The sequence below is a fragment of the Xenopus laevis genome, chromosome 4L (assembly GCF_017654675.1).
Source record: "Xenopus laevis strain J_2021 chromosome 4L, Xenopus_laevis_v10.1, whole genome shotgun sequence".
NCBI lineage: Eukaryota > Metazoa > Chordata > Amphibia > Anura > Pipidae > Xenopus > Xenopus laevis.
The window spans coordinates 105,736,453-105,751,807 of NC_054377.1; the positions used below are offsets into that span (position 1 = coordinate 105,736,453).

The 15,355-nt window shown below is 39.5% G+C and overlaps 1 protein-coding gene across 3 annotated transcripts in view; it reads right to left on the minus strand.

Annotated features, from left to right (window-relative positions):
- Positions 1-15,355, minus strand: part of olfm3.L (olfactomedin 3 L homeolog) — an 85,299-nt gene that overhangs the window by 11,929 nt on the left and 58,015 nt on the right. For all 3 annotated transcript variants that reach the window (XM_041589357.1, XM_041589358.1, NM_001094233.1), the window contains 1 exon segment: positions 3,464-3,610. In XM_041589357.1, coding sequence (XP_041445291.1) covers positions 3,464-3,610 — 147 coding nt within the window.

A 15,355-nucleotide genomic window follows, 5' to 3' on the forward strand; every position in this document is an offset into this window, starting at 1 on the left:
TGCTATTAGTATTAACATTCTTGGATTGTGGTCTTGTGTTTTTTGCCAGTACATTCTATTGAGGCAGACTCATGCAAATCTGTAAATGATTTCTAAGTTACAAAAACTAGGCAGAAGTCCCATTGGCAGAAATACCCGGGGGGGGGGGAATGCTACTACACCTCCATGTGACCTACTGGAAGGTTGTCAGCACATCGGAGTAGCCGGGCCATAAGGAAGATTGAGGTGGTTCATGGGGGGAGATACCCGGTGCAAATTTTAAACTGGGACCCACAAACACTAGTATTGTTACTGAAGTTCCTGAAGGTTAGCAGGTTCTGGCACTTGTAGGCACCTGATGAACTGTGTCCACAGAAATAAAAGTTTGGCTAATTGTCATCACAAAATGTGAGGGTGCTGGGAGTTGCATCACACACAAGCTTTTGTTCAGCTTTTGTACAAGCATCAACATTAGGCAGGCCACATAATTTAAACAGGGAAGCATTAATATCCATAGTTCATAATCGGTTATTATAAATTATTATCCAAACCTTTAAATTGTACGCTTTACAAATGAGTGTTAGTCCCAAATATTTGCTCACTTTGACTTTACTTCTGTTTGTTTACCCACTTCCACCTTTAGTCTCCAGTACTAAACCAGTACTAAACCCTTTGAAATCCTTGGTGGGGCACAGATTGCCCTAACTAGCTATTTTCTCTGCCTTTCATTCCTAGGATTATCTATTACACCAGCTATCCCTGTCCTGACTTAACCTGTAAAACAACCTGGTGTGATTCTTCAGGCACCTCAGGCTCCCAGCATGTTTCTTTAGATGCTGCCATTTGACAAAGAGGCCATGCCCATTCTTGTTATCCTTTTATACCATTTTGCCCCTTCCTGTCTCCTAGATTCTTCCCAGGAAGGTCCCTTTTACCCGGCTTCCTCTGGCGGTGACTTACACACTATAATATTAGCCACAAAGCTACCTTCTATTGTTAAATAATATACATTGCACGCAAATAACATTTCAAACTTTTTGTCACCCCTTACACATTGTCCCTTTAGAGTTCAAATAAATATAAAATCCTTTAGGGATGGAGGGGTTTCTTGCTGATTTAATACACATGCCTACCAAACTATGCAGTGTACACACAGAAATGCATTGGAAATGAATTACTTAAGTAACTGGTTATATTTACAAAGAAAGGTATACAGAGAATGTTGGAGAATGTAAACAGATGTTGGTAATTATGATGAGTTTTGGGTGTCTATGTTTTTTACACTAGTATTACACATACAACTGTCAAAGTGGTGAATACTTTAGCACACGTTCCTCAATGTCCTAGCAAGAAGTCACACTCAAACCATTTGCCTCTGTGGCAAAACCAGCAATCTAAACACTGGCTAGGCAGTCATCTTTGGGTGCTATACAGATGGATTACAAAATATATAGGGAAAAACTGAACATCTGTACATGACACACATATAATGATTTTGTGCTTGATTTTGGGCTTTGTGCCTCTCTGTGTGCCAATATGGCAGATGAATGTGCAGAATGGAGACAATTTATTAGTCATCCAGGTGCATCCTATCTATCCAGTATTTCTTCCATTTCTATTCAGCTTTGGATATTTCTCACCTGCTGTTTAATTTGTTACATCAGCGAAATCACATTGCATACTCACCCTATTTTCCACTCCACAGCTGAGCCCAGCTGGACTGCATACAATTAATTTATTATATAATGTATCACTATCCACACAGATCAGTGACTGCACAAAAGTGATTTGGTGGGCAGGCTTCTGGCAGCGGAAGTGTTCTAGCTTCTTGCCATGTTCTTTTGTTTCTTCCATTAGATTTGCTGTTTATCTTTTTTACTCAGACAGGCTGCACAAGGCAAAGACAGCATTGTCTCTGCTGTAAATGTTGTCTGGAGCAAAGCAATGTGAGAGGGCTAGGGGGCTTACAGTAATCAATGACTTTTATTTGAAGCCCTCTTGGGTACGATCTTCTTTTGGCTGCTGGTTCTAACATGACTAAAGAGTCAATAACCTGCCCCAGGGCTTGCATGTATTGTTCAGCAAGAAAAGTGCATGTTAAGGCACAAACAATGAGAAAAAAAAGATATTATACAATAAAAAGTGTTTGATAAATGCTCAAACCTCTTCCTCACCCAGCTAGTAAGTTATTTTGTATATTTAAAGGGTAAAAAAAGAACATCAGACTGTGCATCCTGATATTGACAGCTTCTGTCGATACTACATTTAATAGCTAATTAAACTGTGTTCAGAGAATCTGCTGCAACATTCCTGCTATTATTATTTTTATTATTTAGTAATATTGACCATCAGAGGTTCCAAAACTAATAGCGAGGGACCTTCTTCCTAGACGTGGGAATAATATGAACAGCCATCCTAAATAACCTTGATGCCCCATGGGATATATAATACCCATGAGAGATATTTGGGCATAGGGAAAAAAACACACACAACTCATTTAGATATAAATGGGCTTAGTTGAGGTGAGTGTTGAACTGGGATGCAAGGGGCCCACCAGACAACTTTAGACCAAAGGCTCACACTCCACATTATTTTTATACTTCTCCACTCATTATCCTTATTCTCTTAGTCTTGTCTCTTTATCATACTTCTCTATAATTTCATCTAGCATTCTCTCCATTATACCTCTTTGTTTGGGAGAGAAGGAGGGCCCTCTGGCACCTGGTCCCTCCAGTAGTTTTTCTGATCTGGTATTTTGGTGGGCTATTCAGACACTGGTTGAGCTTAATGTGCCCAGTCCTAATGTTCATTGGGACTTGGCACCTTTCATGTTTTTTGTTGTTTTCAATATGATTTCAAACATGGCAATAAAAAGTTCTAAAACAATACTCAGCTTCCCACGGATGAATGCTGTTGATTGTGTTTGAAAGTTTTTGGTAGCATGAGAGTTACAGCAGACTTACTTCACAGTGTCTTTGATGGTGTTATTATTATTTTAATCTTCTCTGCTCATTACAGACCTGATATACCCCATTCGGTGCATATGTGGGTGCAGCGACCTATTCCCTTCATATTGATTTACTTTTGATGGAAAGCTCACTAGATTATTGATGCTCAGCACCTTTTCTTTCCCCCGGCATCAATTCTGTAGACTTGGCCCTAGGCAATATTCTTTGTTAGTTGTTCTGTCTGTAGATTGGCTTTATAGGCCAATACAGGATGGACAAGTTATTTAAGGTTTACTGTTATGCACAAAGATGCCATGTAATGTGAAGTCTGAATATTCAGTTTATCTGCTGACACTCTTCCACATTCAAAAGGAATGTCCATATTAGCAATCAAATGTCAGTTGGTAACAATAGTATCAAGGCTCCATCCCTGATATGTAACTGCAACCCCCTATGCACTTGAAATGCTAAACACTTTTCATTGATTCTGGGAGATAAAGATAATAACAAGGGAATGAATAATGGTGCTCACTAACCTTTTCCAGCAGCTGCCGTAACTGTTTGCTTTTGGCATCTCTAGAGCACAGATTTTGCTCTGGTGCCACCACAGTACAGATACAACGTCCATCAGAGTCTTGGGCTGAGCTGTACACCTGCCAACCCTCCCTGGGGCTAATCTGGGTCTGCAGGAAGAAAAGAAGAAAGTTACAGGGTTGAAATGGATAATAGCGAAAATAAATAGAAGGTGAAAAGTTAAGGTGGCTTTACACAGCCAAATAAAAGCTCCAGATTTACTTGTAATTTAGCAGCCTGTATATGAAGCCCTCTGACAGGTCTACCTTTCAGGAGTCAAGTGGGCAGCTTTGAAAATGTGACGACCTGTATTTCCATCATAGTGATCTGATCAACCCAATATCACCAGCCTCAAAGTGTATGGCCACCTTAAGTTCTTAGAGTACACACATAACATTTTACATAAGATTTGCATTCCACATTCCACAAACTGTTTGCAAGTTGCTTTACATGCTACACCACTGGAATCCTGAAAGAAAACTGCAATGTACAGTATGTAAAAAACATGCTGCTCTGTATGCCTTTTAGACACTCCCACTCAGCCCTTGTGTAAGTAAATAAAGTCTTTGAGCCCATAAGGGTGCTCTTGTTGGATGCCCAGCAGCGGTTTCGACGGTAGTTACACCACAATAGCTCAAAAGTATTCAGTATCATAAGAAAACAATGCATTCAACCATCATTTGAATGGAAATCTGTCTTTTATCTCGGCATAGTTCATGCAAAGCAGCTTACATCAGGGTACATAAGTTGTGTTATGTGTAGAGAAATGTTTCTGTTCAGTATATTCATTTCTTTGCAATCATTTTTTATGTGCTTTTTCGACATATATAGGGTAGACAGCAATGAACAATGGCTTGGTAAATTTCTGATGTCCACATGCGAGAAAAAAGGGGGAAGGGGGGGAAGGGGGGGAAGGGAGGAGAGGTTGTGGCCCATATCTAGCCAAATTGTGGGGCCAGGAAGGGAAAAGGATGTAACAAGAACAAAGGATTCAGTTAGCAAATTACTGCAATATAGATAACAGTACTGGTATGGGATCCGTTATTTGGAATTCCGTTATCTAGAAAGTTCTGAATTATGGAAAGGATTAGGGATGCACCGAATCCACTATTTTGGATTCGGCCGAACCCCCGAATCCTTCGCGACAGATTAGCCGGAAATACCGAACCAAATCAGAATCTTAATTTGCATACGCAAATTAGGGGTGGGAAGGGGAAACATTTTTTACTTTCTTGTTTTGTGACAAAAAGTCATTCGATTTCCCTCCCCAACCCTAATTTGCATATGCAAATTAGGATTCGGATTTGGTTCGGCCGGACAGAAGGATTCGGCCGAAACCGAATCCTACTGAAAAAGGCCGAATCCTGGCCGAATCCCGAACTGAATCCTGGATTCGGTGCATCCCTAGAAAGGATGTCTCCAATAGACTCCATTATAATCAAATAATCCAGGTTTTTACAAATGATTTCCTTTTTCTCTGTAATAAAACAGTACCTCGTACTTATTTCAAACTAAGATATAATCAATCCTTATGGGAAGCAAAACCAGCCTATTGGGTTTATTTAATGTTTACATGATTTTCTTGTAGACTCAAGACCAGGGCCAGGCCAAGGGGTAGGCAGGGTAGGCAACCGCTTAGGGTGCAATCACTGGGGAGGAACACTTCTCAGGGGAATTTCTTTTTTCTTTCATTTTTTACTATTCAATTCACTAAGCAGATGTTGGCCTTTACTGAAAGCATTATGATTTATAAAAAATTGCATGCGGCAAACCCCCTATGGGGTTTGTTTCAGCCTGGCAAAATGTGAAAGCGATCCCTCATCCTGGAGTGTGAGTTAGCGCCTTCCATGCTGACGCGCTGGCGCAAAACATCAGTCCTGTCAAACATCATTAAAAAGGATCGGTTGGAGCATTGGGCAGCTGCAGAGAGGTCCTGCTGTGCACGCGCCTAGAGGGGAGCACTCAAAGTCTGTCTGTCCTGCTCGCTGGGGCCTGGGCACGTTTGGTAGCTGCACCTAAGTTTTGCTACTGTCTTCTTTGACGCTTGCTGCTGGCACAAGTAGATCATGGGGGCTTCTTGGGTTGGGCACAGGCTGGTACAGGTGGGGTGTGGGCTTGGGGCCTGCAGTTTTAAAGGTGGAAATGGCTGGCCTGTGGTTGGGTACAGATCATGAAGGTTTGGGTTGGGCACAGCAGGTACATGCTGGCAGTGTGGTGGCTGCTGGCACAGGTACATGGGTAATAGTAAGGTGGGTAATATTGGACGGGGGGGGTGCTGATTGGAACCCTTGCCTAGGGTGCCAAACTACCTTGGCCCGGCCCTGCTTAAGACATGAAGATCCAAAATACAGAAAGATCCATTATCTGAAACCCCCAGGTCCCGAGGATTCTGGATAACAGGTTTTCATACTTGTATAATCATTTCAAAGATTTATTAAGCATTTTCATATATAAAATTGTATAAATTATACATTCAACCCTCCATAATCTATTAACTGCATCTGCCCACAGAGCCTTTATCAGGCACACTGAAGAAAACATGTTATATGTGTAAAGAAACATATTATAAACCACCACTAGGTGCATCTTTTGTAGTGTAGACAAACCCAATGTGGACAGTGGTTTCCTTAGATGAAATATTCAATTTAGTTTCTTTTTGCACTTCTTCTTCTACTCTACGTGCTATATGCTACTATGTGCTCTTTGAAAAAAGAAGCAAAAAATGATCAGCGCCGATTCTGGGGCTGCTGCCCCTGAGCTCCGCGCTTAAAAATTAGCGTCGGAGCGGGTTTCAGGGGGCAGTATCGCTAGTGCATTGAACGTAATAGCGCTCTTTGCACTAGCGGAGCCGAATTTCCGGGTTAAAGTTACAAGAGACTGTAACTGGCCACTCGCTGCCGCCTGAGGCAAGGCTTTCACCTTGCCTCAAGGCAGAAATTGCCCTGAAAATGACATTTGTGTAATAAAGATAATGACATCATTGCTAGCCTCAACATTATTCGGAAGCCCAATGACTTTAACGCAGGCATCAAAATTTATGGCAGCATTAAAATTGACACGAGCGTCAGAATTGGCGTTTCTCTCATTTTTTTCCATTTCGCAAATTTTACGGGTTTCGCTAATTTTTCGGTGAAGTGAAACAGGACAAATTTGCCCATCACTATTGGAGGGGCCCAGTGCACTGCAGCTCCAGCGCTGCACTCTCTCCACCCACAATCCCAGTCATATCCTGGGAGGGGAGAGGAGATTATCTTAACTATAGCGGAAGTAGACCCCCTGTTCTCTGGGTCCCCTGGCAACCATGGGGTCTGCTTTCTCTATAGTTACACCAGTTTCCATAACACTTTTGTTTCACCCTAGTCCTGTAATGTGACTAGGGTGAAACTATGACACAGAGTTGAATAAATGTTATTCAAGACCTGAGACCTAGCAATGAGTGCTTCTATACTGATTGGATTTTGGAATCAATTGAAATTTGCAGACGTTAGAGATGTGTTTTCCATTGTATATTTCCAATTTATTTGCTGGCAACTAACCATGGGCCGTGAATATTATAGAGTATATGATCATCGCATGTTACAGTTAGATGTATTGTCTTCACTGACTCACTTCATATATCATCGTTAGGTCTCTGATTAGCATACAGATATCTCTTCCAGAGATAATACATGCAGCATTGGTATTACTGCTTTTCCTTCAGTACTCTCTTCTAAACCATTAATATTCCAGACCCTGTGGTATAACAGGTATAGAGAACGGAACATTTACAGTATAACTACTCTGACCGGACCATAGCCAATTCTTTATAAATGCTTGTGCAAAATTCACAAGGCCAGTTTATACAGTACACACTTATGGTACAGTTATTGTTATGGTAATCATGTCTAAAACCTATTATATAGACGTTATATGTCTCTGTATTATCCATTTTTACTCTCAGGCTGATCATGACAGCTGGATATCACAGCAGAAGCAGCCTGGCACACGGAGGGTGAGAACTTAGTGCAACACCAGATAATGATGATATGATTGAGGTTCACAAAGCCTGCTAGCTGAAGCCATTATTAACAGCTTGTAATGATGGTCACAGCAGACCGTTCAATATCTCTGAGACCACTTGATGTCTGATTAAATGATGTCTATTCTTCAAGAAGAGGTTGCAGTCACACGGTTACTCTTAGAATCAGCTGTCTGGGAATTTTAGGTCATGTTCTGAAATGGCTAAAGGTAGGAAATACATAAATAATCAGTAACTATATATGAAGATAAGTATAAAAACCGAGGAAGCATTAAAGCCTGAAGATGATGTCTGACATTCTAAACTTTACTTTGTATGTTACAACCTTGATATTTTACACTCCAACTCCTGCTTCCCAATCGTATCCCCACATAGCATGTGACTTTTGTGTAGTTATATCTGCTTTGCCTTTACAGCCTTTATAATACCATAGTCCTATTGCTACCCTATACTATATGTATGTTCGTTTTGGGGAGGTTGGACCCATGTCATTTTAATTACAGATTTTATTCAAATAGCTAGCAGCAGGTTTCTTAACCATATCTCCTACAGGAACAACGATAATCAGTCATTTAATTTACTGTATAATATTGGTGTATTTATCCGTGAAATTATCTTGGGAAGTTTTATTTGAAGCCCCTCAGTAGGCTGTTACTAAACAAACTAACTGGGCTCCTGCCCACAAATCAGTCTGTAAAAAACGTTCTTGATATATTTATGAGTTCAGTAGAGCTGAATCCTTGGCTAATAAGAGTTTAACATTGTTCCAAACTGTTTCTATAAACGTTATCAAGCACTACAGCTATGACTGTAGAATTTCTCACAGTCCCTCATCCTCTGTGTGCTCTACAGAATGGCCGGTTAATCCTGTCAATATACAAACAGCAAATACTGGCGAATGGATCAGGCACAAGCTCTAGTGCATGTAGAGTGATGGAGTGACACTGAAGCACACACATGAGTGTGCATGAGTGCTGATACCAGTCAAAGTTTCAGGAGAAAAGTGGGTGGCCAGGAGATCAGCTACGGGGATGAGGGCCAGGAGTAGGAGTAGACAAAGAGAAGAGGTACGTGCCATCATCCCACCCCATTCCATTGTGCCCTAGGCGCATGCCTCTTCTGCCTACCCATAGTTCCAGTCCTGGTTCAATCCATGGTTCTCTTTTTCTCATGGTTAAGGGGATCCAGTCCATGACACCTGGAATTGATATACATGTAGTTACATAGGTTGCCCCACATTTCTTTGCCAAATTATGCATAAGACCGCCCCTGGTATCTAGTGGGGTGCTGCCGCCTGAGGCGAGATGCTCAACACGCCTCATTGGTGGAGCGCCCCTGCCAATGAGCTGACACTTACTCTAACTCATCTGGTTCCAATAATTCCAGTGGTGTTGCCATAGAGGGACCCTGCATAATGTATTTTGGGAGCTGTTTCTTGGTTTATTTTCTTTATAAAAGTTATCATATGAGATTTCATTCCAGAAAAAAAAAGAATTATTAGACTTTCCAGTGCCCAAGACACCTTCCTTTTTATGGACATAAAACGTCTGTTGGAGAAAGGCCAGGGCAGATGTTAAAGTAACCTTGTTGCCAGTATCATTAATCTTCATATCTTCTGATATCAACAGAATATCTAAATGGAATGGTACTGTTCTGGAACATTGTATTCCCAGAAGCAATATGAAGCTTCTTTTGCATCCTCACTCTGTAACTCTGTAAACTGTAGCTTGTGCTCTATTAAATTAAATAAAATGTCAAGCCATCTCATTCAGTGCAAAGCTGTTATTTAAACATAAACTCTAAATAAAAGTACAGCTCCAGGGAAGATTTCAAATTGGATGTAAATGTTCAAAAAAACACTTTTACAAAAAATACAAAAAAAAAAAAGTGATAGCAGCACTGTATCAACACCCTTCCCCAGACTCAATGCATCAACCTCTGTGTATTGGATCAGCAATCCACCAGTAACTCTTAGAGCTCCTCCTACTCACACAAGGTTGTTGACCTGCCTATCTTACTCTCCTAGATAGTACTATTAAAGGTAGTAACCTATATCTAGCGGGCCTCATTCACGGGGTCCCTTCCCCCCGACTTATCTCTCTAGAGGTACTGGTCCCTCTAGGGCACATGGTTTTACTGGGTATTGTTGCACAGAGGCTCCCTGGAACATACAGCTGGATCAGCAACCAGAAGCCAAAGAGTAAGATCTACCCCTTCTCACTCACTATACCAAAGTGTGACAGAACGTGGTCACAGCGCCTCCTGGCCAATAACTTGGATATGCAAATTACATCTAGCTGCATGGGCATCTGCCCATCAACTAGGGAGATCAGGAAGCGTAGGGATTTAAAGCCATAGGGGCAAATTAACCCTATGGGTCCCTACATTAGTCTTTAGGTTCTAGTCCTGGGCAGTTAAATGTACAGTATTAATTCCAAAGAATGTAACAGACAGAATATTGCGCATAATAGTAGTGTTAACTATAGCACCAATAACTTTTCCAAATCATAGGAAAGTGATACCCAATGTAATTTTCTAACAGGGAGGTTCCTGTGTTTTATTAACTTCAGGTTTTTCACAACATAGGAAAATAAAGTGAAGTTCTTTCTTCTGACACTAGAATGGACTGGACCACTGACTGAATCTCAGAAACCTGCGTTTGGACAGAGCCTCAGCCACTATTAATGCAACTTAATCAAGGGAAATTACAAATAATTTGGGGCTTATTTATTAACTACCTGCGACTGGCTGAAAAAAGCTTTTTGCTGACTGGTTGTTATGGGTTACTGCTGAGGTACAAATTTGCCCAGTGTTCATAACTGACACTCCTACATTTATTTAGTTTTTTCCTCAGCTCTCTTAGCTGCACCTGGTCACTTCCTGGTTCCTACTTCCTGGTTCCTACTTCCTGGACAGATATTTTTGCTCCTTCCCCCACCATTTTACCTGAATCACAACACTTGTACTGGTTTTTCCAGCCTCGGTAAACGCTATTCCACTTGTTCTCCACATTTGCTCTGTCTCATGGGGCATGTTTATTATGTTGTTTAAAAAACAGCGGGCTAATAAATCACACATCGGCACGCTTTGCCATGTAAAAAAACAGCATTGCATTTTAATGTGTTTTTCTTAGAGTGACTTCCACCGGAAGCAATGTGAAATAATGGAGGCAAATCTGGCGTTCGCATGGTGTAAAATAACACACACCTTGATAAATCTGCCATTTATTTTACACAGATTTTTACACCGTCGACTAAATTCATTTTACACAGCATAAAAGGTTCTTTTATGAAATCAGTGCAATGAAAAAAAAAATGGATGCAGATCACCATGTTTTTTACCCACAACAGTGCTTTTCCCCAAAATACATGCAATATATATATCTACATTTTTTACAGAATGTAGCACACATACACAAGCAAAAAACAGAATCCATCATTTGCTCCGCCATGTCGGTAGAAGTGAGGATTTGTATGAATATCCGTCCCCTTGGTTGATGTGCTACAAAAATTCACTTTCTGCCAGCCAAAGCAGCAATAGGAAGTAATAGTCAGCTACACAAAGCACAAAGGATTCTTTATAGCCTGAACTTTTCTTCTGTATATTCACCTTATGTAGATAGCTATTTCCATGTCCTTTGCCATACTGTCATCTTCCCGTGTCCTACTATGAGTAATTAGACTGCAGGTCTGTACTTCCTTTCAGATGGTTCCATTGCTGCCATGATCCATAGTGCTGATATCCTCTGTCTATTAGTGCATCCAATTTATAACTGTCTCTTTTGACAGCGTCAGGCACAGCAGTTATATTATCAAAACCTTTATTTTTAGAACGGTGCAAAGAAAGTGTGGAACAATTTCATGGTGCTATAGCTGCAACCCCATTTCTTGTACTAGACAATCTTTTGTCATATTTTACAACTGTTCCTCTGTGTGCTGACAGGGCATGATGGAACTTGGAGGTCACAATTCTAAAGTCACCTGTAGTTAGAATCTGTCTGTATATAATTAATTCCAATATATAGTAAATCATGTACCCCCTATTGTAAAATATAAAAATTTTCTACAAGAAGTCTACAAGGAATTCCATAGTGACCATATGAAAGCATATTTTACAACGTCATTTATTAGGATCCATCATCTGTAAACCCCTTATCCATACACCCCTTATCTATGCTTTTATACAGGTCATGGAACTGCGAAGTAACTTCTAATATCCTCATATTTTGCAACTGGGGGTACTTTATTTATTATAATAATACACAAGTTTCAGTGAATTTCTCCCGTTTCGCTTTGCTGAAAAATTTGCGAATTTCCCGCAAAATATGCAAAACTGGTGAAAACTAACAGTGAAATTGGAAAGTTCACAAAAAAAATTGTGAAATTCGACCGTTTTCACGAAAAAAATTGAGCAATTCAAACGTTTAACTATAAAATCGAGCAATTCAAACGTTTTCACAGAAAAATCGAGCAATTCAAACGTTTTCACTAAAACATCGAGCAATTCGAACGTTTTCACTAAAAAATCGAGCAATTCGAACTTTTTCTGTATTGTTTTTATCAATAAATGAACTTTGTACTCTGCAATATGTTCTTGATGATTCTTTTTCTTTATGTTAATCACTGATCATCAAGGCTGCAGGAAACAACAGCTGGGGGGCCACATGCTTAGCAATCATTCTCTCATAATTGCTGTGCATCCTATAGTGCAAATAAGTGCACAAGGAGCTCATACTTATTAACCAATCATCTGTTACATAATTTAAGATACACTATTTACCCAGAATTGTGTGTCTCATATGTGTTTCTTAATGCTCCCTCAGAATGAGGCTTAAGTAAAGCATTGGCTGTGGAAATCGGCTGGTAGAATCCATTACACTGACAGCTCCGTCTTCTAACCACAGGCACTAAATATTTACAATCCCTTGGGTGGATATATATACATCTTCTTGTGAACCACAATCCCACATGGCACCAGTTTACAATGTCAAACATTATAAAAGCATATATGGACTTCTAAATCATCCTGAAGGAGCAGGATTTACAGGTTTTTATTATTCTGCATTTTTGATGTACAAATTGTGCTGCAGTCACCAAGAAGCACCATTTCATACTGATACTGGGGAGGACTCAAATAAGTTTAAGCATAAATAAAGGGTGCTTATGAAAGGAAAATGATTATATATATACATTATTAACTAATGTTTCTAATAATACTTCTGTGGGTAGTAAAATATTAATATTTATCCTTTATAATTCTCACTGCCATTCATTCAATCGCAGTGATTTCATGGACCCTCACTCTTTTCCTTCCTTTAAAGTGAATAACACCCCTATCATAATTCTCTTTGCACCAAGACAAAGTTTGATAAAAATAAGCTGTTATAGGATTTGAATGTTAACATGTAGGGTTAGGTGTGATGCCAGCCACATGTACAGATGATTTAGATCAGTTTTATGGAACTAGATGATTGCTGATTCTAGTCTGATCCTGTCTAACATGCAATTTAGCAAACTTTCAGATGACCAGTGCCATAATTATTTGCAAGTTCTATTGATTTGGAAGTACATGGGTCCACGGGTAGCATTATGACTGATGCCTCCATATCAGATCAAGTAGAAATGTATAAAGCTGGCCACATACTGTAAGATATGCTCATTTGGCAAGGTCGCGAAACAAGCAGATCTTTCACCCACCTAAACTGGGTGATATCTGGCTAATCCTGGGGCCAAATATGCCAATTGCATAACGGTGCCAAGAATACAAACAAGCATCGTTATCAATAAGACGTGAATCAAACCTGCCCAATTCACATCTGGGTGGTTCTTGGACAAACATTGGTCGGTTGGGCCCATCGGAGGTCCGGGCACATAAGTTGATTAGCTCCAAGGCTGAATTGTCCACAAAACCTTGTGTCATCTACCTTGTTAGATATTATTTGGCTGATTAATATCAGTATATTAACAAGACAAATTATTAACAAGCACAGGTATGGGACCTATTATCCAGAATGCTCGGGACTTGGGGCTTTCCAGATAACGAGTCTTTCTGTAATTTGGATCTTCACACTTTAAGACTACTAGAAAATCATGTAAACATTAAATAAACCCAATAGGCTGGTTTTGCTTCCAATAAGGATTAATTATATCTTAGTTTGGATCAAGTACAAGGTACTGTTTTATTATAACAGAGAAAAAGGAAATCATTTTTAAAAATTTGGATTATTTGATTATAATGGAGTCTATGGGAGACAGTCTTTCCGTAATTCGTAATTTCTGGATAACGGGTTTCTGGATAACGGATCCCATACCTGTATTTATAAATCTGCAATAAATTCCCGCCATGCTGTACAATAATTTGATGCAATCTGGTGCTTTGAAAACTACAGGTATGGGACCTGTTATACCGAAACCATTATCCAGAAAGCTCTGAATTACATTATGGCAATCCCCCATAGACTCCATTTTAATCAAATAATTCAGATTTTTAAAAAGTATTTCCTGTTTCTCTGTAATAATAAAACAGGACCTTGTACTTGATCCAAACTATGATATAATTAATTGTCAGGGAGTCAAAATCATCCTATTGGGTTTAATGTTTAAATTATTTTTTTAATCATAAGGTATGGGGATCTAAATTATGGAAAACCCATTTATTCGGCAAACTCCAGGTCCTGAGCATTCTGGATACAGGGTCTGATACCTGCACACTTTATTCTCCAGAAGGAAACTTTTTTAGGAACACCTCAAACAATTAGTTCTCGGTAGGTTTGCAGGTGTAACAAAGTGGTCACTAAACAGATGGACAATGATTGAGGCGTACCTGTGGCAGTCAGGAAAAACAAAACAAATAACAAACACAACCATGTGTTTACCTGTTTGTAGGTACAGCTTTCTATTGGCTGCAACAGAATAGCGCTGCGAGCAAAGATTCATACTTTGGAGTTTCTACCACTGAAACCAACTGATGCTTCAAAAGAAAGATTTTCGAATGTAATAGCCACCTATGACTAACCCCTGATTTTATCCACATTTTTCCTCATAAATTTTTCATAAAAATGCCACCTCATTCATTCTTGGCAAAGTGAAGACACTTTCAATTCTGGACTACATCTACAACCATGAAGCTCACAATCACTTCTAACCAGAGCCATCCCATCATTTCATTATTGTGTTTTTTTCACAAATGATTTTATTTTTGGCATAAAGCCTACATAAAATGGCAACACAAGAGAATTCCCCAGTCTGCCGTAAAAAAAAAAAGCGCATGGGAACTTGTTTGTGATTTAAATTGGAGGTGATTATGTTACTGATACTACTTTTGAGGAAAGAACATCTAATCAGCAAAAAGAAGCACAGACTTTACCCCAGCCGACATGTATAGTTTCATTTAGGAGACAAATGCTAGCTTTTTACAACTCAGTGTATATTCCCCAGATACAAGAAAGATTTACAAAGATTCTTGCTGCTTTCCCAATGGCTGAAACGTATCCTCCACTGAAACATCAATTGTTAAATACTTAATGAAGCAGCTTTAAAGTCTCACATTGAGAAATCAGAGCTTCTGCTCCATGAGATGAATAATTAACCCTCTGCTTGCAGGAAACATTATGGAAAAAAGAGAAGAATATGGGAGGCTTTTTCTAAGGTATTTGAAAATAAAAATAGTTCTAACTGCAACCTCTGCCTGATATATTAGGAACAGTACCACCACATACAGCATATACATGACAAAGGTTTACAAAAAATAGTGTAATCATAGCATGCCTCTGTAATTACTTTGTAAGAAGAAACAACTGCTACAGTACATTTGTATTAGAAAATAAGTGAATATACTG